Source organism: Accipiter gentilis, chromosome 22 (assembly GCF_929443795.1).
Source record: "Accipiter gentilis chromosome 22, bAccGen1.1, whole genome shotgun sequence".
NCBI classification, from domain to species: domain Eukaryota; kingdom Metazoa; phylum Chordata; class Aves; order Accipitriformes; family Accipitridae; genus Astur; species Astur gentilis.
This window is the reverse complement of record NC_064901.1, coordinates 19,863,828-19,887,834: the sequence shown is the minus strand read 5'-3', so window position 1 is coordinate 19,887,834 and position 24,007 is coordinate 19,863,828. Positions and strand designations below refer to the sequence as shown.

The 24,007-nt window shown below is 39.2% G+C and overlaps 2 protein-coding genes across 7 annotated transcripts; one reads left to right on the top strand and one right to left on the bottom strand.

The window, feature by feature from the left end:
• The first annotated feature begins 283 nt into the window (after positions 1-283).
• NUSAP1 (nucleolar and spindle associated protein 1) lies at positions 284-14,852 on the top strand. Of its 4 annotated transcripts, none has more exons than XM_049825249.1 (12): positions 284-408; positions 1,685-1,750; positions 2,825-3,013; positions 4,113-4,287; positions 6,071-6,160; positions 6,895-7,007; positions 7,725-7,790; positions 7,981-8,165; positions 10,305-10,492; positions 11,457-11,567; positions 12,155-12,266; positions 12,749-14,852. In XM_049825249.1, the coding sequence occupies exons 1-12, from the start codon at positions 316-318 to the stop codon at positions 12,834-12,836; spliced, it is 1,476 nt and encodes a 491-aa protein (XP_049681206.1). In that variant the 5' UTR covers positions 284-315; the 3' UTR covers positions 12,837-14,852. The 4 variants fall into 4 exon arrangements, with proteins under 4 accessions (XP_049681206.1, XP_049681207.1, XP_049681209.1 ...); XM_049825250.1 differs by having other exon boundaries at positions 295-408; positions 10,305-10,480; XM_049825252.1 differs by lacking the exon at positions 7,725-7,790 and having other exon boundaries at positions 295-408; positions 10,305-10,480.
• Positions 14,844-23,942, bottom strand: NDUFAF1 (NADH:ubiquinone oxidoreductase complex assembly factor 1). Of its 3 annotated transcripts, none has more exons than XM_049825265.1 (5): positions 23,705-23,942; positions 21,297-21,919; positions 19,213-19,398; positions 17,873-17,947; positions 14,844-15,298 (listed from the first exon to the last, which is right to left on the bottom strand). In XM_049825265.1, the coding sequence occupies exons 2-5, from the start codon at positions 21,804-21,806 to the stop codon at positions 15,167-15,169; spliced, it is 903 nt and encodes a 300-aa protein (XP_049681222.1). In that variant the 5' UTR covers positions 21,807-21,919; positions 23,705-23,942; the 3' UTR covers positions 14,844-15,166. The 3 variants fall into 3 exon arrangements, with proteins under 3 accessions (XP_049681222.1, XP_049681220.1, XP_049681221.1); XM_049825263.1 differs by lacking the exon at positions 23,705-23,942 and adding an exon at positions 23,328-23,613; XM_049825264.1 differs by lacking the exon at positions 23,705-23,942 and adding an exon at positions 23,375-23,613.
• Between the last annotated feature and the right edge of the window lie 65 nt (positions 23,943-24,007).

Genomic DNA, 24,007 nt, shown 5'->3' with positions numbered 1-24,007 from the left:
CCCCCGAGGCTATTGGGAAGTGGGCCGCACCGAGTCTTTCCGTCGCCCAATCATTGAGGAGAGGGGCAGGGCCTTCCCCCGCCGGTGGACCGCCTATCGCGTTTGAAAAATAATTAAAAAAAAAGCACGCCTCGGTGGCCGCGCCGCCACTGGTGGTTTCCGTCCCCGCTCCAGGCTCCACCCCTTTGCCTCGCCCGGCCAATGGCCTGGCTCTGCGAGCGCGTTCGAACGGCGGGGGCGGGGCGCGCCCGCGCCGCGGCGGTTGAGCGCGAGATTCGAAGTGCGGCGGTTGAGTGGCGGTGAGGCGTCGGCGCCATGGCGCTCTCTACGCTCCAGCAGCTGGAATCGCTGAAATACGTCGAGCTCCAGCGGATCGCAAAGGCCGCCGGCCTGAAGGCCAACCTCCGGGTGAGGCGGGGGCAGCTGCCGTGGCTGGGAGGGAGCGGCGCCGGGGACCTCGGATGAGGGAAGCTCCGGGTTTCCCCGCCCGCCCGCTCTCTGAAGAGCGGCCTCGGCTCTGGCGTTCCCCCCTCTGCCCGGCCGGGAGCTGAGGGGGAGCGGGTGTCGCGTGGGGAACGCGCCCGTCCCGTAACACCTTCGTGACGGGAATACGCTCAAAGAAACGAGTTGATGACGCGGGGTTCCGTTTTACCGGAGGCACCGAGAAGGGGAGGGCGCGGGGCTGCCCCACGCTGCACCCCCGGGGTGCTCAGCGCCGCCGTGTCCTCGACGGGTTACCGCGCTGTTGTGGGGAGCTGTGGCTTGGGTTTTGCGTTCGTTTGGAGTTTTTTGGTGTTTTGTTGGGTGGGTGGGTGGGGTTTTTTACGAGTCTGAGTCGGAAGAATAGTAACAATAGGGTGCCTTAAGGGGCGGGAGTGCCTGTGTTTGTTTACCAGCTGTGCGTGGTTAAGAACGAGAAATTTAAGCATGCACCCATCTCTTTTGCCTTGAGCTACAGATTTGTGACAGTGGCCTGATCTCTCCTGGTAGGCACTGCCGGTGGATCACTCGGCAGCAGTCAGGCTGCTGCACTATCAGTGGGAGAAACCTTAAAGCCTTAAAAGAAAGAAGATCCACGACTTAAGTGGACAAAGGAACTCGCTGTCCTGACAGGGCCAATAAGACTTCTGCTTGGGGTTTTAGTCCTGGGTTATTCTGTTCTTAAACTTCTAGTTCAGGTTTGATTTTATGCTGACCTTTCCAGTTAGGTATTTAAGAGCCTTTCATAGCCTAAAGTATCAAGGACGTAATTTTGTTGCTGTTATTTTATTGCTATTACTGCTGAATATATGCCAGGGATGAGAAGAATGCTTTGTATGTAGTATGGCCAAGACAGAAGTTATCGCAGAAATTTGATACAATTTTAATTCATGTTCAGCTATGCAGTGCTGTTAGAAACAGCCAGTGTCATTCATCCTTGAGAACAGACAGACTGGAAGAAACCTAGTTGGGGAAATTGGTGCCTCTGTGGGGACTATGCTACATATTTATCTGCAGCCTTAAGCACTTTCTCTAATTTAACTGACTTGCATGAAGCTCTAGGTGTGCCTTGTTCCATCAGATTCAGGAAACGTTCTGCTTGTTTGTTGGATCAGTTTATAGGACACTAGCTGTGTTTATGCAGTTTTTTGTTTGATGACTTAATGCAATATTTGGTTCATATGTTGTCTTGATTTCTCTCCAGGCAGACAAATTGTTGAGAGCACTGAAGCAACACTTTCATGGAACAAAACAAGAAAATGAAAATATGGTAATAGATGATAAATCAGCTATTCTTTTTAAGAGAGATAGACCTAACTTTGTAACCAGTAGAGCAGGGCATGTACTGAAGGTTGTTTTTTTACCATGATGTGAACTGTAATAAAAATAATTTTTCCTTAATGGACCCTTTACTTTAATGCACTCATGTACTGATAGAAATAGAAGTGCTAATATTAGCTTTGAAGTGGCCTCCTATATGAGCCAAAGCTGATTTCCTTTCGGCTGCCAAAATTAACAATGTATTTTTCAGCATCACTACAAAATTATTCTGTGAACACTAACAATTAATTTCCATTGAACAAATCTTAATTCTTGCCTGTTTAGCTCCAGACGCTGCTCAGTACCAAATATAAAAATATTTTATTCATTTTCCATGCCTAGATGGAAGGGACTAGACGCTCATCAGAAAGCTTTTTACATCTACTAAAATTTACTCATACTGATACTATAATGAAAGTATCACAATTGTGATGTTTCCTTTATTCATCTCTTAATGTGTTGTTTTCTTAACTTTTAAAAAAAGTTTTCTGTTCTGTAAGCTGAACTGTTGGATATGGTGATGCTTTTTACATTTTTGATAGAAAGTGAATTGGTATCTGCTTTTTCTAAAATATGTCTCCTTTTAAGTGCTTCCTTTAAAATCATCTTTAAAGGTTTGAGGAACTGGTCTAATCCTTTTCAGCTTATTTTTAATTTTAACGAGCGTGAAAGAGGCTCTGATTTTTTTTAATGAAGAGTATTCCACAGAAATGTACAAATCTGGGAGGGTCACAGCATCATGCAAGTCAGATTTCAAATATAAAGTATTAGGTTTTTATAATTTTATTAAAATGCTATATAGTAAAACAACTGTAGGACTTCTTTTTAAAGTCTTCAAACAATGAAGTTTAGGGAAATCTAGATATTGCCAGTTTCTGGATTACTATGCTACTAAATGGCATGCTCCTGTTTTTCCTCTGTGTGAAATACTTTTTTCAATAATAAAATTGAAAATGTCTCTTTGTAGTATCTAATTTATGTTTGTGTCAGATACGTTACACATTACAGTATTTTTCTGCTACAGGACTCTGAAAAAAGTGCATCTGCTTCCATCGAACTGGATGAACTGAGCAATCAGGAGAAAATCATACCTGATTCAGTGTGTTTTATTACAAAAAGACGTAGTAAAAAGAAAATAACAAGAAAAAAGAGGAACTCCAATGACGAAATTAATACCAGCAGAGAAAATACAGGGCTTTCTGATGAGGAAGAGGTGATTTACATTGCTTGGTTTTGTGTGCTGGCCACCCCTCCTTCCCCAAGCATAACTTAAACTTACTTGTTTTTTTGTTGTTTGGGTTTTTTTCTACCACCATTTAGCAGGTGGTATACATTTATATTTATATATATATCCATGTGTGTGTATAAGAATTTCATATGCAAACATTGTGGTACTGGTCTTCTCTTCCGTACTTCACAGCACTGAATTTCTCTATCTTGACTATGTACTACTCCATAATGAACGGAGATTACTTGTTAGTCATTACTTCAAGGAAATAAATTAAATTCCTCTAAGAAATACACCATTCCAAACACTTTATCTGAATGTAAGACTGCTTTCACTAGTTCATCATACTATTCTGAATATTAGACTAGTTTCAGAATTTATCTAAAATAAGGTTGTTTTCACTTTCTTTATATAGAAAAATAAAACACAAATTGGATGATTGCCTAAACCTCACAATTTTTTAATTCCCACTCCTCTCAGTGGGTTCTTTATTGATGGGTTTTATGACTGAGGGAGGGGAAGTTTCAAGGTGAGATAGGGGTAGAATTATTTTTCTCTAGAATTGCATACAAGTAGTGGGTGAACTAAGAACTGTGTGAAAGACTTTTACTGATTTAGAGTTAGAGGAGGGAAATGAGAAAATGAGGAGTGTTAGTCTGTTAGTGTTAGTTAGAGAATTGTAGAGTAACCAGAGCTACAATAGTAAAAGTAACATAGCCAGTGAATTTATTTTTACTTGCAAATAATTAACTTTTGTCAAAAAAGGCAATTTTATATTAGAGCTGTGCAGGTAAAAGCTTTCTAATCTAGATCTGTTTGTGAAATAACAGGATAAGTATTTCACAGGTTAATTCAGGTTGGACTTCAGAAAGTCTCTTGCTCAATCTCCTAATCAAAGCACAGTCAACTATAAGGTTAGACCACAATGCTTAAGGTTTTATCTAATCTGGTATTGAAAACCTCTAAGGATGGAGGCTACAAAACCTCTCTGGGTAACCTGTTCCACTGACTGTTCTCAGAACAACAGCCTTTCTTTATATCCAGTCGTAACAAACTGTTTAAATGAACTATATTTAAACTGCAGGAACATTCTGACGTGAAAGAAAACGAAGTGCCTCAGGGTGAGCATGAAAAGGGACAGAAGGTATTCCAAAATAAGGAAAAAGTAACTAAAAAGACAGCTATTGAGAATCCGGGGACGGGTACTGGGCAGAAAGAACAACTAGAGAAGACTTCTACTAAAAGTAGTGGAGGTGAATGTAAGTAGAAAATTCCAAAAGAGTAAGTTTAATAATTTGTACTACTTAAAATGTGCCTTCTGGTTATTTTATTGTGCCTGCAAAGATTTTTGTGGCATGTCTGGTGATTAGTACCGTATTTGGAGATACCGGAAACAATCTAACTCATTTGAGTTTATGTACTTGTTTATTTAACATATTGCAACACAAACCCATGAATTCTGCAATGTAGGAATTCTGCTGGCTTTGACTTCATAACCCTGGACCTGATTTTTTTTTTTTTTTAGTGAAGGAGTTCTCAAAGGTCTCTGTATTTGAGTCTTGCACCTCGTTTAGGATTAGTGCCTTTTGGAATACCCCTGAGATGCTACTTGGCTCCTTTAAAAAGTGGCAAGAAAGGGAGAGCTCACTTCCTCGTGCTTCATTTTTCTTTTCCTGCAGATGAATAGGTGGTGTCATTTTCTTCCCAGGAATAAAATTAGTAGAAAAGGACATACACACAGAATCCTTTATAACTTGTTTAAACTGTCTAGCAATATCTGAATGTATTACAGTGAATCATTTTTCTATCTGGTGGCTTTTTTAGACCTTCAAACATGATGCCGCTGAAAATATGAATTTCTCCCCTGCTCCTTTGTGCATGCAGCTGACATGAACAAATGAGTTTGCCCAATCTGATAATTTATTGATATTGTGGGTCTGTCAAATAAGATACCTACCATTATTTGCTCCTATTAGACTTAAGTGTATGTAGTCCTTTGGCTGTATTATGCATGTTCTTGCTGTTCAATAGAATTTACAAGGACATTCTTATTGGAGGCTATTTATAATTTTGAAACTAATGTAGAAAATTAGGCTCTTCAATGAAGTTTCTTTTAAAAACAGAATCAATAGAATATGTAGAGGATGCTTTAGTTGAGGCTGTATTCATCCGGACAGTTGGCACAGTACTCGTCTCTTCCTATAACTGTAATCATAAGTACCTGTACTGCTTTCTGGTCTTTGGTTTGTTTTTCTTTTTTTCAGTAATTGCAGATAGCGAGAACTGTGTGACAAAAAAATACTATCTCTGCATTTATTAGTGAAAAGTTGATTTTTCAACAATTACTTTCAACAACCCCCCATTATTTGCTTCCAGCAAGGATTTCTTTCAATATATTGAGGTCATCCAAGTTTACTTTAAAGCAGATGTGAATTAATAGAAAAGCAAATATTTGCTTTCGATATGCAAATATTGAACTTGATGTGAAGTCTTTACCTGATTTTTATTTTTTTTTGTAATATAATTTAATCATGAAAATGTGAACATGAGCTTAATACTTTACCTGAGAGCAGAGATGATAAAAAAACCCCTTAAACTCTGTATATGTATATATAAGGCAGTGGGCAGAAAAGCTGGCCAAATGGTATTTCTTCTTTGTTATCAACATTTTAAAAACACTAGCTTATTAAACAGATCAAGACCTATGAATCTAAAATTGTTTTGCTTACCGCAAGTATAGTTTTTTGTTAAGTTCCCCTGTGAAATACTTTACTATCAAAAGATAATAACCTAGTGTGACTGTAAGATTCATGCTGGGCTTGTAGTTTGTCGAGACATGCTGTTACTGACATACCATTTAAAAGGCTTTTGAGAGACTTAGGACATATCTATTCCAGCTGATGTTTTTATTTCTCAAAACCTAAACCCACTTTGAGGAGATAAGGTGGGGGTTTTTTGGAACAAATACTTTTAAAAATATTGTGATGTCATTAAAATATTTTCCAGAAGTTCTAATGATTTTGCCTAATCTTACTGTACCAGGTAGTGCTCATCATGCAGAAGGGAAGATCCCTTTATATGTAGGCTGTGCGTCTAGGTCTGGGAAAACAGGAATGAAGGCTACTACACCAAGTAAGATAACTTACCATCTTTAGAAATAGACATGTTGCCTGTGTGAAGGGAGACTTGACTTAGAGTTTTTTACAACTCAAATTTCTGTTTCTACTTGAAGAAGAGAACATCCTCTCTTTGAAATGCAAGCAACCAAAAAAAGTTCCCAAAAGTTACATTTTAAGGTGTATCTTCCAACTTGTAAATTCATAGTAGTAAATGACTCGCATGTGTGTTATAAAACTGGTTCATTGAACACTTCGTCTTTTGGTTATAATACTTGCATTCATGATTTTCAAAACACCAAAGGGTAGGAAGACATGCTATTACTCCTGCTTGTTTAGTTTTCACTTTATAAATACTGCTGTTGTGCCGTATAACTGCGTATTAACTCATTTTCATCACTTTGTAAAATACATTCATTTGTTTAAAATTTGGAAGTATTTCTTTTTTTCTTGAACTGCAGAATTTAGGGTTTGGACTAGGTGATCTTTAAAGGTCCCTTCCAACCCAAACCATTTGATGATTATATAATTCTCCAGAGCATGCATCAGGTAACTGGCTGTGTAGCTGGTGAAGTAGATTCTATTTCATACTGTTTGGTTACTTGTGTATACAGTCTTTAATGAGAGGGACACGTTATATTTTCTTTGAGGCCATAATGATAGGTGTTGCAAGATTCTCCTATTAAGTAGTAAACTTCTTTAGGAGCTTATCAGAGATGTGACTCTTCTTATTTTTTTGGAACTTCTTAGACTTCAAAAAGTTGCACGAGGCCCACTTCAAGAAAATGGAATCTATTGCTGAGTACCTTGAGAGGAAAAAAAAAATTATTGAAAACTGCAGCAGTTCTCTCAACGAAGTCAAGGTAAAGGGTAACATAGGAAGATATCCATTGTTCCCGAATTCATTTATTTCTAGAACCTCTCTGTAAAAGTCCTGTAGGTTCTCTTTAGAGCAGTAAGTAGCTCGTGATGTGTACAAGCAGTGGAATGTTATGATCACTGAAATTTAACTGCAGTCCTGTATAACTAGTTATATATAGTTATTCGTATAACACTTGTGTAGTTATATAAGTTTTTATATATTAACAGTACATGGTTATAGTTATGGGAACCAACAAATAACTTTTTGAGTAAAAATAATTACCTCACAATTACTTCTGTGAAGGATCTCCTGGAGCTTTTGTTTAAAACCGTTTGAATTGCTGCAGAACTTAACCAAGGGGATGGGTTATTTTTCAAAGACTGGGATTTAAATATCAAGTTCCTTTTTTGTGCCTTAGAGAACCATTGTCCAATGACTGGATATGATTCTCCTTTAAAATATATGCAACATATATTGTTCTCAGTGGCCCCCATTCTCAGTTCTTGTATTTCACACTTGCTTGGGTAAAAGCTGCTAATAGGGCCTCTTTCAGAGTGGCAGACCCTAGAAAAGTGACAGTAATGTATCAATGAATATATGAATGAATAAGTCAATGGCCATACCAAGGCAGTAACACTGAAACTCCTGACCACTACACTTTTCTTTTCTATGGCATACATTGTATCAATGTATACTTAAGACAAACTACTTTTGGCAGGTGCTAGCCAAAAAATCGAATCCTTTAAGAGCACCGGAAAAAGGCACTCCACATAACAATTCTAAGGTATGTGTTTTCAGATCAGTTTAATAATAGAATGACTTGTATTTAAAATATGCTTTTAAAGAAAAAAGGGGGAAAACTGAAGACACTGTATGCTTCTGATTCACTGTGTATTTTCCATTCCTCTTAGCTGCTTTTCTGATAAATTTTTTTTTTAGCAGAGTGTGCTAATTCATGATTTGCTTTTCCCTAGAAACAAACCAGTGGCAAAACATTTTTATTCAGCCCAAATTCAGAAAGAGGCAGATTCTCCGCCACCTGCACTCCTAATAACCTCCGGCGCTCACCACGCAGTTGTCTGAACGCTGCCAATCGGAGTATTTTATCTAGGAAATCTTCATTTAATCCTGTCCTTTCAACAACCAAAATGAATGTCAGGTAAAAAGACAAACTGAAACTACCAGTGACCAATTGGGTGTGATACATGTGAAATAATCAACGCTAAGTTGACTATTTATATTCCAAGCATGAACTACATGAGACTAATTCTGATTAGTAACTTTCAGCCTAGCTTTATGGTTGATTTAAGCCTTACTGTGCTGTAACTATCTTGATTCTTCATTTTGATGTCTGATGGTGGAGGAATCTTGCATCTCTTTCAGCTGTCACGTCACTAAACCAACCAAGCCACATTATTTTTCTTCTCTTACTGTTAGGTTTTCCATTTTGTCAGGCAACCTAATAGTCTCTGTTATACCTGAAATAATTTATCTTGAGATTACTTAACCAGAACTCTGCAGCATTCCAGGTGAGTCTCACAATGGACTCATGATTTGTGGTTTTTTGGGGTAATCTTTTCCCACCCCCACCTCCCTGCCGATGTCACAGCAGGGGCTCATCTTGTGATTGATTACTATAAGCAGATTGTTTCTTGCAGATGGGAACCAAGTTGACTACTAGAAAGTCATGAGGAGTTGCTATATGAATGAGCTCATACTCAATGCTATTAAATTTCATCTCATTTCCTTTTAAAACATCATGTGCACTTCATTATTCCTACACAGTAATCTAATTCTCTATTATGTTAATATTTCATGAACTTTTGTTATTGGTAAATTTTACCAGCTCATTACTAATTTTTCTAAAGTCTTGAACAAAAACCATTTTAAAAGAGGGAATTGGAAGGACCGTCTGTATGGTACTCCACTGATAAATGCCCTTTCACCTGGTTTTCTTTTCAGTAAAAGTCCTTGTCTCTACTGTTTCTTTGTTGGTTTTCTAACTATTGTGCTAATTCCAACTTTATTCAGTTTACTAAACTTTCCACAGTGACTGAAGTTCAGATTTAGACATTGTATAATTTACCCTTACCCTTCACCCCCTGCTAACAATACCCAGTTCATCTCAGGTCTTGGTTGTATTACTTCCCATTTCTCTGATAACCTTCAATTGTCAACTTTTGCATGCCAAGATTATAGCTGCTGAGACTTTTTTGTCCCTGAAAAAAGTGTGTGTGGGATTGTTATTATTAAGTCAGATAGTGCGACTTCTAATATTGACATCTCCTAATAAATAATTATGGGACTTTTCAATGCAGTTCTTCTGCTATTCAAAGGTCAGGAATACAGGTTCCTCCTAAAATCAAGCTCATAATCTTACTGGCTTTGTCTCTACATTAAATATGCTATCTTTGATCTCGGTAGATAACAACGAATGAAAACAATATTCATTCTGCCTCTGGTGTCCTGTTGGATAATCTTTACTGTCTTCACTGCAGCCCTACTTCATTCTTAGCAATACATAAAACAGAACAACACTTCTAGAATTTGCTTCCATTCTATTTGTCCAAAGATGTGCTGAGGTGGATCTTGAAAGCTGCACTACATCCATAAACTTGCTAGCCTTCAAAATACTTCTTTCTTCAACACTTACTGTCTTTCCGTATCTTGCAGGCTTTCCGCTTATTCTCTACCTTTTTGATAAGGGTATTACTTTGTCCAAGATTTCGAATTTTCTTTCATTATACATATATACATGTATACACACACATACACATTAAAAATGTTTGTATATACACACATACATACAACACGTGTCTTGAATATGCAGGTAATTTGTGTGTTTTGACTAAAATTTGCAGCTTCATTCTCTTGTAGATCTTTGTGTTCTAAAGTTTTGTTAGTTAATTTTCTTTCAGTTTTTCTTAATTTCAATTTTTAAATTAACAATATTTACATACAATATTTTACTACAGAATCCAAATCTAAAGTAAATTATATCAGTTGGTGAAGAAAGCAACTGGCTTGTTGCATCCAAGTATATTTTGTTCTCCAGAATAATAAGAAAGTCAGTCCTTTGTAATTCCTAGTATTACTTGCTGCTATTGATGATGGCTCATAACTTGAAAATTGCCAGCAAAAGTATTTTTAGTGCAGTTTATACATAAGCTGTGAACATCTTATACACAGTAAAACTTCGTACCTGTAAGAAAAGTAGAACACAGAACCTTCTGTATTCTGCTGCATTACATTCCTTGTAAATTACTAACTCTGCCTTCATATTTTTAATAATTTTCAGGTTCTCAGAAGCCACAAAAGATAATGAGCATAAACGCTCTCTTACCAAGACTCCATCTAGAATGTCTCCATACTTGGAGATCTGCACACCCGAGAACCAGAAGAGCTGCAACTCTGCAATGAGTAATAATAACAGCAAGGGAAATGCAAGAAATAATGATCTGACTGCATCAAAGGGTAAAGTGGATGGTAAATATGTGGCTTTTTTCACATCAAGACTCATTTTATTGAATCATTATATAATTTTTTTATAACCTAATATCATATAGACCCAGGTTTTAATTTCATTCTCTAATTAATGACTGATTCTTTAGAAACTGCAGTAGTTTCATTGTTTCCTTTTGCTTCCAGTGTTTTGACTAAAATGGTTAGGTGCTAAGACTTAAATATATGGTACCTAGCTACCTGCAGAAAAGAGGATAGAAAATCTTCTAGACCTTTAGGGAGTATGCAGCAAAAGATTCATATAACAAGTACAGGGAGATCCTGTCTGCAGTGAGAGGAGTTCCTGATGTCCTCTCAGAGGTCTCATTCTCCTTGCCAGATTGGCATGCACCAGGCTTCTAGGACAACCTGTTATTATCAGCCTCAGCAACCCTGATTAACTCGGGAAGTAAAACTCTGTGAGAAGCAGCAGAAGTCTTCTGATTACTGATGATCTCTACACCAGCACAGCTCTACATTATCACAGGTCAAGAACCCAGAGTTGCCTGTCTTATTGTATGACAATATTGATGGTTTTTAGGGGGAAAAAAAAGTTCCGCTACTGATGTGAAGCTGGTGTGTTCTGGAAGAATGTTTCTTTTTTTGATGTGAAAATTCACTTGGTTCCAACTAAGCATAGAGACTAGGAAACACGCTTTGCTCTGAAGGACTAGAAAAATACATGGAGTTATATATGCTATTGCATAGCATAATCAGAGCAAAAGGGCTGATATTCTACAACTCTTGCTCTCTCCAGACCTGAAAGCTCCCTATTTCAAGTGAGCTGTGTTTGTGCAATTCTGTCTGTAGAGGTAGCAGATGGTAAGCATTTAATGGCTCTTTGGTCTCGATAGTTGTAAGGTGGTCTGTGCAGGCACTTCCCAACTTGCTTTGTGCAGTGATGTTTCTGCTGCTATAATTAAGTATGATATCTTGATGCCTTTTGTAGTTATCACCCCCTTCAAGTTTGCAGCTCACGCTGCAGAACCCACAAGCACAAAGAAGACGTTTGACCTCAAAGCAAGTCTCTCAAGGCCCCTTCGGTATCAGCCACACAAAGGTACTGTGATCCTGTGCAGTCGGTGTTAGTCATGCCCCTTTGCACTCAACTGCTCATGAAGTAAGGCATTGATACAAACCATGATAGTGATGTTTTCAGCCTCTTTTCCTGTCCCTTTCCCTTTCCCTCTGGATTCCCAGTCTGTGGAGTGACTGATTGTTAAATTTCTGTATGATATATGCTTTAAGAGCCTCCCTACTGAAGAATAAATCTTTATGACCAAAAGCCCGTAATATAATAATAAACATCCCTGTATTCCACTGAATAGATGTATGTACAGGAAATATGAGATATTCCTTACACAGTGAGGGTTGTTTTTATTTTCTTTAAAAAGTGCACTGTTGTGTGAGAAGCTGAACTTTGTGTGGTGGGTGTTACTTATGAGTACAGTCACCTGTTACTACTTATAGAAAAACTGCTTTTTGGGAATGGGCTGGTGAAACTGGTAATACAGCTGAAGAGGCATTTTACCTTAAAGTCAACCAGCAAAACACGGGCTAGCTAGTATAAAATTCATGAAAAGAAGTTAAGCACACAATTACTAAATTAGTAATTCAATAGTCTCTCTTTTTGCCCCTAAATTGTAGGACGACTAAGGCCTTGGGGAGAATTTAAAGAAAATACTGTCCCAAATAAGTCTGCTGGTAGCAACGTCTCTGCATGTAAGAAAGGTTACAAACAGCCGCATCTCCAGACAAGGTCAGTACACCACTAGCTTTTTATGAATAGTGTTATTTAAAATAATATGATGACTCATTTGCCTTTTTAGGATTTAAATATGCAGTTCAGGAAAGAATACTTGAATATAAAAGCAATTTTTGCCTCCAGTAGTCTGTCTAGTAACAGGAAGGCCAACAAAGAGGGCAGCTCTGAATCCGATACACTTTTATTCTGTGAAAGCTATCAGTTCTAGCGTTTGGAGACTTACCTTCACCTTGGAAGAAGCTGTGAATATTGACATGTTACTACCTTGAATGTTAGACCTGTATGTCTAAGCAGAAGTATTTGCCTGAATGTTAGGATTCAATCCAAAATGGTACTGTTTTCTCTGCCCATGGCAAATGCAGCACACCGGTTAAACAGATGTTAAGCTGTGGTCAGCTTCAGATTCCTTTGGTTGCTTGTGTATCTACCTCTAATATAACTTGATATGGTCTGTGTCTCTTCTTTTTCCCCTTCAGGGAAGAAAGGCGTGAGAAACATGAGCAAGAGAGAAAAAAGAAAAAGGCTCAGGCTCTCGGAAACCGTAGAGGACTATCTGTGGATTAGGAGGAATAAGAAATATCTAAGAAATCACTGTAAATATTGTTCCTGTCTTGTAAATATTTGTGCTGTCTGTGTATGGTTCAGGTTGCTATTAGCTAGTGGAATCCAGAAAGCATTGAATGAGACCTTACAATGCATCTGAGCGTAATGTTTTGGTGATAAACTTCCCCAACGAGATGAGTTCTGAACTTTTAGGAGCTTAGAACTATCTCTAGTTGCTTATTAGTGTTTTTATTTAACTAACTCATTTAACTAAACGATGTTAAAGGAGAAAATGTAAGTGGAAAAGCAATGCTCAAGAAGCCTCCTTGCAACTTAGGACAGACTTCTCCACCAGAATGCATTTGTTACCCACTAGGATGGACACTCCAGATAGTAAGCTTCAAAATGTTCCATTGGTAAATTACAGGAGTTGGAGATGTCTGCTTGCCCTGTTCTCCAGATCAGTCCTTATTCTGTAACAACAGTTGAAGCACTTATTCAGCATTTCTAATTGCATGCCTATGAAGTAGCAGGGAAGTTCCAAGAGAAGAAAAAAATACACAAGCTCTCTGGAAAACTAAAAGCATATAGCAAAATATAATTGTAAAATACCATATTTTTAAAAACTCACAACTGAAAAGTGGCTTTACAAATTGCCAGCTGGATGCTTTGAACAGTTAGGGTTGTTTTGTTCCTTTCTATGGTAAATAGCAGATGTTAACAAAATTCTTATGCTTTTCATCTCTATGACGCTTAAAAGAGGTTACAGTAGTGTTGAGGCACATTCAATACCTTAGATTTAAAAGCTGTTGTTGTTGTTACTTTAAAAAATATGCAGAAAATCTTTCTGGATTTATTATGGATGGAGCTGGAAAGGTAATTTAGCAGTTGTAATCTCAGCTAGAATTTTGAGCAGATAATTGTTTCAGTGAATTTAGTGTCCTAACAAATACATGCATTTATATCAAGTGTCAAGAACAAGCAATTTTTTTTATAAACTTAATGGGGGAAATAATAAATATTTTGTATATACCCTGTTTATCACTGGTTATCTCATCTAGTGTACTATGTATAACTACATCCTTAGCATAGCACTAGTTTTGCTCACACTTGTATTTACTACTCTGTGTCTTTTTTTGTGACTAGCTTTCCTTGCTGATTAGCCTGCCTACAGCTTTATGAAAGCATGTTTGTTCTGGTATCTTTAGAAATGATAACCACCCTCTTTTGCTCTTAAGCTATTTAATTCTGTGTAAGAGGAAAATGATAGTACAAGGCACTCCTTCAGCTTGCTTTATTGTGGCCTCTTCCACATAAAATACAGGAACATTTATTATTTGTAAACCATTCTTAAACAAGGTCACTGCAGTGGAGGTCAGTGCTTTGATTAGACTGTTTGTGATAGCTGAAATGAAACCATTCAGCACTTGTTCTTTAAAGTGTTTCTTAAATTACCAAAAAATGGACTTCTCAGAAAAAGGGAGGTATTGAGCTTCTATGCTGTCAGCTGAGGCTGTGACTTCTTCCAGTACAGCTGAGTTAAGCTAATTACACACAGCAGAAGTGTGATCTGATCTGCCCTGTAATGGTGCTGATTAAGCTGAGCTGTGCCTCCTCAGGGAGCAGATAGCAATGGGGGTTTCCCCCCAACCCACCCTTGGAGCACTACTACTTCTGTTCAACCCCCTTTGCTCTATAAAGCTGTAGGACTATCATCAACAGCTCTAAACTAAAAGCCAAGCCTGCCACATAGCTACTGTTTCAATCTTGGCAGCAGCAGCTTTTTCTTTTTTTAGTTATTCAGAGGAGCCAAAGCTAAAGGTTGAAATACTTCTGCCTTTTCCACTTCTGGTGCTGCTCTGTGTAAATTTCAGCAGCTGAGTCACACTTAAGCACCATTCCTCAGGGTATTAATTCTCATTATGCTTTTTCCAGTTTAAAACTAGCAGATGTGAGTGTTTTACAACTGCCTACAAACCATATAACATAGAAAATGAATGTGTTGTACAAAAAAGAACTACAACAAGCTCGTGAAATACTTTTATTTCTGTAAAGGTCAGGACAGAAGCCAAAACTAAGCCAGTCACCAGTTACTACTTTGTAAGAGCGCATCCCAACTCTCCTCAGGCTGTGTTCCAGTCCATGTATGTACAGTCTCTCCAGGATTCTCTATTTGGCAGCTTGAAGATGCCAGCAGTGTCACTTTAGTCAGATTACTACAGCCAACGCTTCATGCACTTATCTCTTTAATGTTTACATGGAATCTTCAAGTTGCTTTAAGCTACACATTAAAAAGTGTTGTAAAAGTGAACCAAGCATCTGATGACTGTCCCAAAAGACACCACCCCAACTTAGACCTTCTCATATGTTTCATAGGCAAATTCTTCTGTATGAGCTCTATCGTTCAGCAGGCCAATAAAATCAATCTCCAGCTGGAATGGACCATCTACTTTATCTCCAATTGTGAATCCAAGGGTACTAATCTAATTAAAAGATATATACATTAGAATGGTATTTATATAATGTTATAATCAACCACCATCATATCTACCGGTTCCATATTTTACAAACAATTCATGGCTATCTACTTTAAACTGGTATTTGTTCAAAATACAGCAGCATTTCTTAAGGCTTGAACATTTCAATATCACATTTTCAATACAGACCCCGATGGAAAACTCCTTCATATTTGCCTTTCTACCACTGTATTGAACCCTTTATTAAAAATGCTCTGAGCCCAAAGCAACACTGCAATTTGTATCCTTTGAGGTTTGCGTATGGCCAGTTTCATCACAACTGGGTGTACAAACACGTTTTCATAGTCTCTTACAATTCTTTTGCGAGCAGGAAACACAAACAGAATGTAATTAAGGACAGAGGAGAACTTTCATTCTAGATCAAGTCATACACCTGGTACAGCACAGAAGTGCACCAAACCAGACATTTTAAAACGCATGAAACTTTGTTACTGAGTTTTACATTAAGTCAAGGGTCCTAGCCACTGCTTCCTAATTAGAATAGTGTTCTTAAATACAAGAACACTCCTTATTCCTTTCCCCTAATGTTTACCCCACCACTATTCCAATTTAAAAATAAATAAATTTATTCTAACTAATAAATTCCATGAAGATTTTGGGGGCTCAGGCATGTTTCCTATTAGCCTGTGGCCTGCCTGAAAGCACTTTCAGCTCTTACATGTCACTAATCACTTCTTGGAGACTCCAGTGTCAGCAGTTCTCAGAACAAGCTGGGTCACCAGTGGCAGGCCACCTATTAAACTCCAGCTGCTGCAAGCACAGGTCTGAGCTGCACCCATGATTTTAAGGACTGCTGTACATGCAGGAAAATAATGCCTAGGATGTGTCAAATAAAGTTGAACAATTGTAGGCTGAGGCTAAAAATATATTGCAAATGTATACTAAATAAATAATAGAACAAAGCTAAAGAAATTAAATGCACCAACGCTCCTCTCCGATCATTCTAATGTTTTAAATGCCATCTCTTACCCAGAAGCCAGCTCTACAATCAGCCCCTCGGCTTGTGGAGCCTGGAGAGTTTTTAAAGCTCCATCTTCCTGGTTCATAGTGTTACAGGTGACTACGGGAGTCACCTAAACTCTCTGCTCTGAAGAATCTATTTCTTGGCAAGACCTAGATACACTGGCTGTTTCCTAACTTTTTTATTCCTGTTTAATAAGGCCTTTCCTGGTTCCTGGGAAAACACATAGTAGTACCATGAGGGATCAAGACATTTTGTCAAGATTTCTTCAATTGCCTTCATGCCACTTCCCCTATTTTTAGGATTCTTTAAAATACATATGTAAAATTACACTTCATATTATATGCAAATGCATTGTTTCCACTGTGAAATACTAAGCATAAGATAACAAGGAATGAAAATTTAGTGGAGGATGCTTAGATCAAGTACTGGTTTGACCCTTTAACTCCTGGTAAATATTTTTAAACACCCCATATACAACTTTATGTTTTCATTCACAATTTTGAATGACTGTATTCTAAATCCTGATAAATTCTTCAGCATCTGTATTTAAACATAGGCCTTTTATAACAACTTTCTTCCATAAAGCACATCTTTTCTTGTAGTTGATCCACCTTCTTCATATCATTCATACTTGCTTTCTACAGCCTCAACTTCTGCTTTAAACCAGATTGTTTTCATGCTGCCAATCACTGAATTGCCCTCAAATATTTCCTAAATTTTTTTTTTTTTTTTTTTTTCATTACAGCAGTTAGGAACTGAATGCAACGTTCCAGGTGACTAACACTGATTAAAATAATGGGCCTTTTATTTTCTCCCCACATATATTTCTAACGCTGTTTTCTGTTTGGTACTCACTGGGTACTAAGCTGCCCTTAATTACATTGCAGGAAGGTCACTGAAATTTAAAAGAAAAAAAAAAGATACAGAAACAATTTTTTCCAACATGTCTCCTCGTGTGAATCAGTGAATTAGTCTACCTACTTGCAGAAATAAAATAAAAAATACTCAACATATTTACTTAATACTTAGACTAGGAAGCCTGAAAAAAAAACTAAAAAAGAGCCTATAAATACATCAGTTTACTGCTCACCATCAAGGTCACTGATACACTACCTCCTCAAACAAAATCTCACAACACGATATCCCTGACAGTCTTCTGTCAGGAAGAAAGTTTATGATACTTTTATTTTTGGCAGTACTGTGCTAACTGGCATTTTAGATTTCTTAGTCACTTTGATCATTCCTCAAAACAAAAAAAAAAAAAAACAAAAAAAAAACCACCAAAAAAATCTTTTTTGTTTTTTTGAAGAGCCAAGTGAGTTTTTGTTTCTTGGTTATATAGACCTCTTAAAAATATTTTTGGAGCTCCTTTGAAATAAACTGACGCTGCTATCACAAAGTAGGATAATTTAAATGCAAAGATAAGCGCACAAGAATAAGTACCTTATAACAAGAAGAGGCCCTTCAATTTCAAATTCACAAACATTTGTAAATTACATCATGACAATACAATCTTAAAGGAAATTTCAGACAGATAAAGCCTATAGAAAACTTGCCTTGTCTAACCAGACAGGATGTTGCTGATCCTGGACTCTTCCCCGACTGGAGAGAAAGAATTTGGAGAATGGAATCTGAAAGAAACAAAACAAAACCAAACCAGACTTTAGTGTCACCAGTACCTAACATAAAAACTTAAGGAAAAAAAAAAAAAGCCTGCCTTAGTAAATGAAATGACACTCTGCTACATCTGGTACCAGCATTAGCTGGGTGCATAGAACTGGCATAGAGAAATGGGCCACATTAACCCTTTCATTGGCCACTCGCAGCCAGCTCCAGGCCCACACTGTTCTGTGATGGCCATTTGTAGCCATCGTGCAGGACTGTTACCCTGTTAGGACACAACGAGAGGCTGCAGCAGAGGGTGGCTGTTTACATCGAGAACATTTCCTTCCAATAACATGTCAACATAAAACAGAAATTAATGAATGGTCTAGCATGCATGTATATCAACAGCTCAGCTGTACCCAAGCTGTGTATTTCATAGTGCAAACTTCATACCAAGGCAGCAGTACTCTATAAAAGCCGTTCAGAATAATGTAAAAATGACTTTGAATGTAGTGGGAGCAACGAAGAGGAGGGGCTGCAATAAGAGGTAGAAAATGGGAGGGTTGGCTGGTGAGGGTGAAAGGAAAACATGCAAGCCAGCAACAACACACCGATATTCATCCTCCTGACTCCTCACCTGTGAAACAGTGAGCTGTTCTTGCATGATTGGACAATGGTATTGTGAAGCTCTCGATGCCAATTCACAAGGATTTGCAAACCTCCTTAACATTGGCATCAGCAAATTACAAAAGTTCCCCAAGTTTCATCAGCAAAGAGCCGAAACTCCCACTTCTTACAAAAATTACTGTGTCACAGGTTCAAAGGCCATTAATGACAAACCACACCTCTGAATCTCCAACTGGCTCCAGCGAGTCAGCAGGTTAAGCAAATCCTGTCACAGGGTACAAATCCTACACCAGCCTACGTCCATTTGTATTCCAGAAAAAATGGTTATCACAGAGAATATTCCTGGCAACACCTGCTAAGCTTCAATCCCTGTTTCTATTCTATTACTCCAGTAATAGCTAACATCAGGTGATTACGTGAACGTATAGTGGATCAAATCTTTAATACAATTGACACAGTGTGCCCTCCCACAATCCAGTGATTTACGATTTTGGAATTCCCAAGCCAAAGGCACACGTCTGTTGTATAAGGATACATAACAGAAACACTGTTGAATGGACAGCAATAGCAACAAACTGTGACTGTTGAAAGAATTCCCCTTCCAGAGAGCTATGGCCCGGACCCCCAAGACAGTCTCGTTAGTTTGAAAGACTCATTAGTTCACCTTTATTTCCTCCCAGTATGGGCCTCCTCGGGTGAACATGAAGTAGCTGTAGAGGTCATCCTTTTGATGAGAGAAGTAAGGGTCTGTATAAATGTTTACCATCCAAGGTCTGCCATCGCCACGGACACGTAAATACAGACTGTTGAAGTTTGACCAGTCATAATACTTCTTCCTAGCAAAAGATCCCTACAAATTATTAAAAAATAGAATTATTCCTCCTTAATAGAGGGAAACTTCCATTTTGAAGAACAGAGCACTATTGCTTTGATCACTGTCCTCATTATTATGTCAAATAATATCTACTGTAACATACTAAAAACTGGGTTACTCATTCATCATACTAGTTGCTGATCGCACTGAATTTCCTTCAGCACTGTATCAGAGCCCACAAATTGCAGTATTACCACTCTGAGGACTCATGCTTTAATTATAACCGCAATCTTGTAACTATCAGAAATCAGACCTGCTTCCTAGGACCAAATTCCCTACCAGGCAAGTACACAAACACTGTAGTGATGGATCACTAGTTATGTAGTTCATTAAGTTTAATATTCTGTGGTCAGTACTAGATTATGCAGAGGCAATTACAAGAAATTGAAGAAGTGGGATAATTTATCCCCTGTGGTAACTTTCCTTATTGAAGACTGACATAAGCACTGGAAGCATTTAATGTTTCCCAACACTTTTTGTCATTAACTGTGCATAATTATATGGATTGCAAGCATGTCTAATTCTCGACTGCATTTTTTCCCAAGATCTTAAAAGTCCCGGTGTTGTGATTTGCACACAGGCAGATCCAAGAGTCTACACAGAGTTACACTGAGGTCACTTGGAGCAATGAGGCAGCAGGAGTCAGGGCCATTCTTGCCCAGGATTGCTTAAACCAAGTCAAAATTAGCACCAAAAATTCAGAGGTTTCCCCTTTAATTTACAGCACTACTATGGTTACCTATCAACTGTCCTTCTACCAACTCATCAGTAATAAGATGAATAGATCATCGATACATTAATACAAGGCCTATGACTACTTTATTTTATGGCTTTGCCAGTTTTGAGCCTTTTTACTTAAATAAAGAAAAGCCTTTTTATTTACGTTTTCACCCTCTGATTTCAAACTGCATTATAAAGATGGACTGATGCACTCCAATACTTCAGAATTAGGAGGTGAAAGTTTGAGTCACATTTGCACAAGTCAGTATCAGTCCAGGGAATTTAACTCTCATTGAGATTCAACTTGCTGTTGCGTTCCTCTGACCCAGTGCCACCATATTAATCAGTGTTCATCTGCCTCTCATCTGCCTGTTCATTTTACTCACTCATATTCTCTGCTCTCCAAGTTTCTGGCCCAGAAAAGATTTTACCTGTGCACTTGTGGCAAGTCACAAACAACAGAACTGACTAAAAAGCTAAGCGTTTGATACACTGAGTCAAAATGTTCCTTTGCTTTTAAAGGTGCTTAAAAATAAGGGATGAAACAAGAAGTATCAATAACAAGAACATCCATTTCTGGTTCCATTTTGGTCAATTCCGAGCTATCGAAGATTTGCATCTTGCTTTTTCTGATGTACAGTAGGAGTCAAGACTATTAAAAAGTACTTTTCAAAGCATTATTTTCTGTTCCTGTGAGAAAAAAAGATGAGCTCATTCCCCTAAACCAAGTCTGACGAATAGGCCAAGTTAAAGCCCAGGCAATTTGTCCTTATGATACATTCAATTAACTTCAAATTTAGAGACATAATCTATTTTAATCATATTAATTTGGGCTATAGAGGTTCATTACAGAGCTTCATTTGCAAGGAGGCTGAAAACAGGGCTGTCTTAATGAGTGGGTGCCCTGTTGTACATAAGTAAATGATCAAACATACATTATTCCTCTTCTAAGACAGGAAAACAAAATCCAAGAAAAAGTTCCTTCCAGGTCAAAGGACACAGCAGCTATTACATCCCTGAAGGAATAACTAGTACTCCTGAAAGTGATCAGTTTCAACTGCAGTAAACAACAGTCCTCTTGTTGTCACTGGGTTTACATAAAAATGCTCTCCGATTAAGCAACAGAAGCTATGCAAACATGAAGCTGTACTTACCACTGGCGGTTTAGCTCTCATACTACAATATCCACTGTATTTCGTCTCCCCATCACGAGGCACTTCCGTGTTGATGGTTCCATACAGCAGAGCAGCCTGGTTATTCCTACCCAGTTTGAGGTAAACTTCACTTTTCCCTCCAATCTCTACATCAGAGGAAATAACCCATTTATTTAAATCTTCTTGGCTCCGAAACTCCCACAACACCTTTGTTTGTTCCAGCAGGTACTGACTGAGTGGATAGCCTCCAGGTCCTATCAAGTAATCTTTGGTCTCCTCTTTCAGCAAGCTTAGCTGAGTCTTTAAGAAATTAATGCCCTTCTTAAAACTGAAATCAGTATTTTCCCAAGACGTTTTTTTCTCAGGCTGTGACCCTGGCCTCCTGTAGCTGCTATATAATTTTGACATGAAATCGTTGAGGAGAGGTCCAAGTAAGGGGTGCAAAACTTTGTGACTGCAGCATCTACCACATAAGTAAGCACTGTTCAGCAAAGTAACAGTCAGAGCCATATTGGTAAACTTGAATTCACTTCCAGCAAGGCAATTAATGGGTTTGAAATTAATTTAACAGCAAAATTAGTATCCAGAGCTATCTTACTTTAGTTAGTGTAGTTTATCTCCACCTTTAATGAAAAAGAGAAGAGATTAAAAAAATTACATATAGGATGTTTGTAAAACTGTTTCATTTTTAAAACAGATAATAGCTAGAAATCTAAGCCATCAGAAAAAGAAATAAAAAATAACATCAAGTATTACACTTCCTCAGAGTTCTAGTTTACTTAATGATTTCCACCCTATGTATTCCCCCCTCCCTGTGATGTGAAATACCCATGCAAATAAGAAAAACGAAGTAAAATACTTCAAATAAAACTGAAAATAGAAAAAAAGAAATTCCTCTTCATCCCTTTCACTGTAAGTAAGTTTAGGTACTATGACTAACACCAGCAAAAACAACCTCAAGAAGAAGGTTTCTAAAAGATGGCATCTATATAATTGTAAAGTATTATCCCTGCAAGAAAATCACTAATTCACAATAGGTAGACCCTGCTGCCATATGGACCAGAATGGCAGTCTCATCTGGCAGCCACAGATGACAAGACTTTTCAGATATTAAGTCCTACAGCAGCCATACTACATACTTCTCCATAAATCATCCAGCACTTTGCCCCCCTCAACGTATCTTGTTTAGAATTACAGAGAGGTTTGCGAAGACCAAAGAACTTAACATAAGAGACTGCGATTCAATAGGGTTTTTTACAAAGCTTTGGAAAAATTCTAAAAACCTTCTGTTTGCTTCTGTCTACATCACTGTTGGTAGGAACAGCGATGCCACACTGCTATTCTTTAATTCATAAGGGAGAGCCTTAATGTTCAATGCTCTGTACAAAGGCTATTTCTCACTTACCCATAAAATTAGACAGACAAGTTGCCTGGGTTGGGGCTGGGGGGGGGGGGGAGGGGAGGGGAGTTGGTAGGAGGTGTGTTTGGTTTTTGCCACAGGATAAATCCTAAACCGATGTCAAATCAGTTTATCTTCTCTGTTAAGATTGGAGCCCGTCACCCCACGCATATTCTCTATATGCCACCTATCTTCCTTCACTCATGGTAAAATTCACTACTATTACTTTCATACTCCGATTAAGTTATGCACCGTGGACTAAAACTGCATTGAAGGAATTCACATTTTCTCTGTCACACACTCAGTAAGGTAGGACGCGAGTTCCTAAAAAAGAAATCCCATACGCAGGGCTTCCATGCCCCCCTGGGACTGAGGTGAAGCACACGCCAGGAAAGCAGCAAGGGCCTGAACAGTGACCCCGTCCATTTCTGGGCCCCACCGGCAAACCCGTCCCAAACCAAAGCATAACCCAGCAGAAAGGAAAGGCCCCGAAAAGCCGCAGCCCGCAGTTAAGCCGAACCCCGCTCAGCACTGACTCGTCCTTGCTCCCTCCGAGTACCAAGCAGAAGAAAACGGGAAATTTTAATACATTTTTACATTCGCCCGATTGTTGTCCCTACGCAAGGTTTTACCGGCACGCCGATCTAACGCCAGCACCGATTCACCGCCCGGCGGTTACAAAACCTCGGCTTCCAGCGACGCTCTCCCTTGCGCCTCACCGCCAGCCCTCAGGCAACCGCGCCGCGGCCTGGGCACCGGTCTCGGCTCCCGCCCGCCTTCCACCGAACCCGCAGGGCAGAGGCGAGGCCGGGACGACGGCGACAGGCGGTAGCGACCTTCTCCACAAAAGCTGCCGCCTCAACACCTTCCCTTCCCCGCTCCGTCACCGAGGCGCTCCCTAGAGGCGCTGAGGTACCGCCTCACCTTCCCGCCGCCTCCCAGCGCTTCCGGGCCCGGCGGGAAAACAAGCACCGCTCCGCTCAAGGTTCCGCCGTCGGCGGTAACTAACCGAGCTTCCCGCCTTCACCGGCGGAGGAGAAGGAGGCGAAATCTTCCCTCCGCCGCTGCGGGCGCGGAGAGGTCGCTACACGGTGCCGAGCGGTTTATTCGCAAAGAGCTTTAGCGTGAAGCTGGGGGGGGGGGAAGGTGCCTGTTTGTGAGGAACACGTCGGTGGGACAGCGAAAATAAAGGGCGATGGGGGCCGCCACCGCCGCCCCTAGAGGGGAGAGGGGCCAGGAGGAGGCGGCCGAGGGGAGAGGGGCGAGGAGGAGGCGGCAGCGGCCGCCCGGCCGCTGCCGCCTCCTCCTCGCC